Genomic DNA, 655 nt, shown 5'->3' on the forward strand with positions numbered 1-655 from the left:
ACGTGCCTGCATGTCTGTGTTTTTCTATCTAAATGCACATCCAAATACATATCTACATACATAACTGCTTCCCCAATACTTGTGAACGCATTTACTTCGCCTCAAACTGAAAGCTAAAAATAGAAAGACTCCGGCGCCTACTTACGGTCCTGTAGAGTAGATGGCTGAGGCAGTAGTAAGCCTGAAATTCGCAGCCCGAAATCAGAGAGCTTATGAAGAGCTGCGTGGAGCGGCTATGGCTGCAGGTCAGCGCCACCTTTTGCTCGAGGGTAAAACCTGGAAAAAAAAAGTTGTATTATTTCCTTAATGAGCCAAATGGCATTGTAAAGTAAATATCGTGTGTTTATGGAAATGTTATAATTTCTAGTTTAATTATTTCTTTCAAGGATTAAAAAATAGATAAGCAGTTAGAATAATTTTCACAAAAACAAAGCGGTATTGTAAAATATATATGTATACTGTGGAAGTATTTCAGTGTGTGACTTTTTTCGTTAAAATTTCTATTAGTAGATTATTTCGCTGATGCATGCAATCGATATATTAATCAACATACCAATGTTGAAAGACAAAATACCAATAAGATTGTGCACCAGTTTAAAATCCATGTCATATTTCTAGTCCAAATATAGAACTCTCAAAAACACTCAAACACACG

The 655-nt window shown here is 35.7% G+C and overlaps 1 protein-coding gene across 1 annotated transcript in view; it reads right to left on the reverse strand.

Moving 5' to 3' along the window:
• Positions 1-655, reverse strand: part of LOC119587434 (pancreatic triacylglycerol lipase-like) — a 63,913-nt gene that overhangs the window by 4,838 nt on the left and 58,420 nt on the right. The window contains exon 6 of the mRNA XM_037936165.1: positions 146-276. Coding sequence (XP_037792093.1) covers positions 146-276 — 131 coding nt within the window. The remainder of the gene's footprint in view (positions 1-145; positions 277-655) is intronic.

Source organism: Penaeus monodon, chromosome 22 (genome assembly GCF_015228065.2).
Source record: "Penaeus monodon isolate SGIC_2016 chromosome 22, NSTDA_Pmon_1, whole genome shotgun sequence".
NCBI lineage: Eukaryota > Metazoa > Arthropoda > Malacostraca > Decapoda > Penaeidae > Penaeus > Penaeus monodon.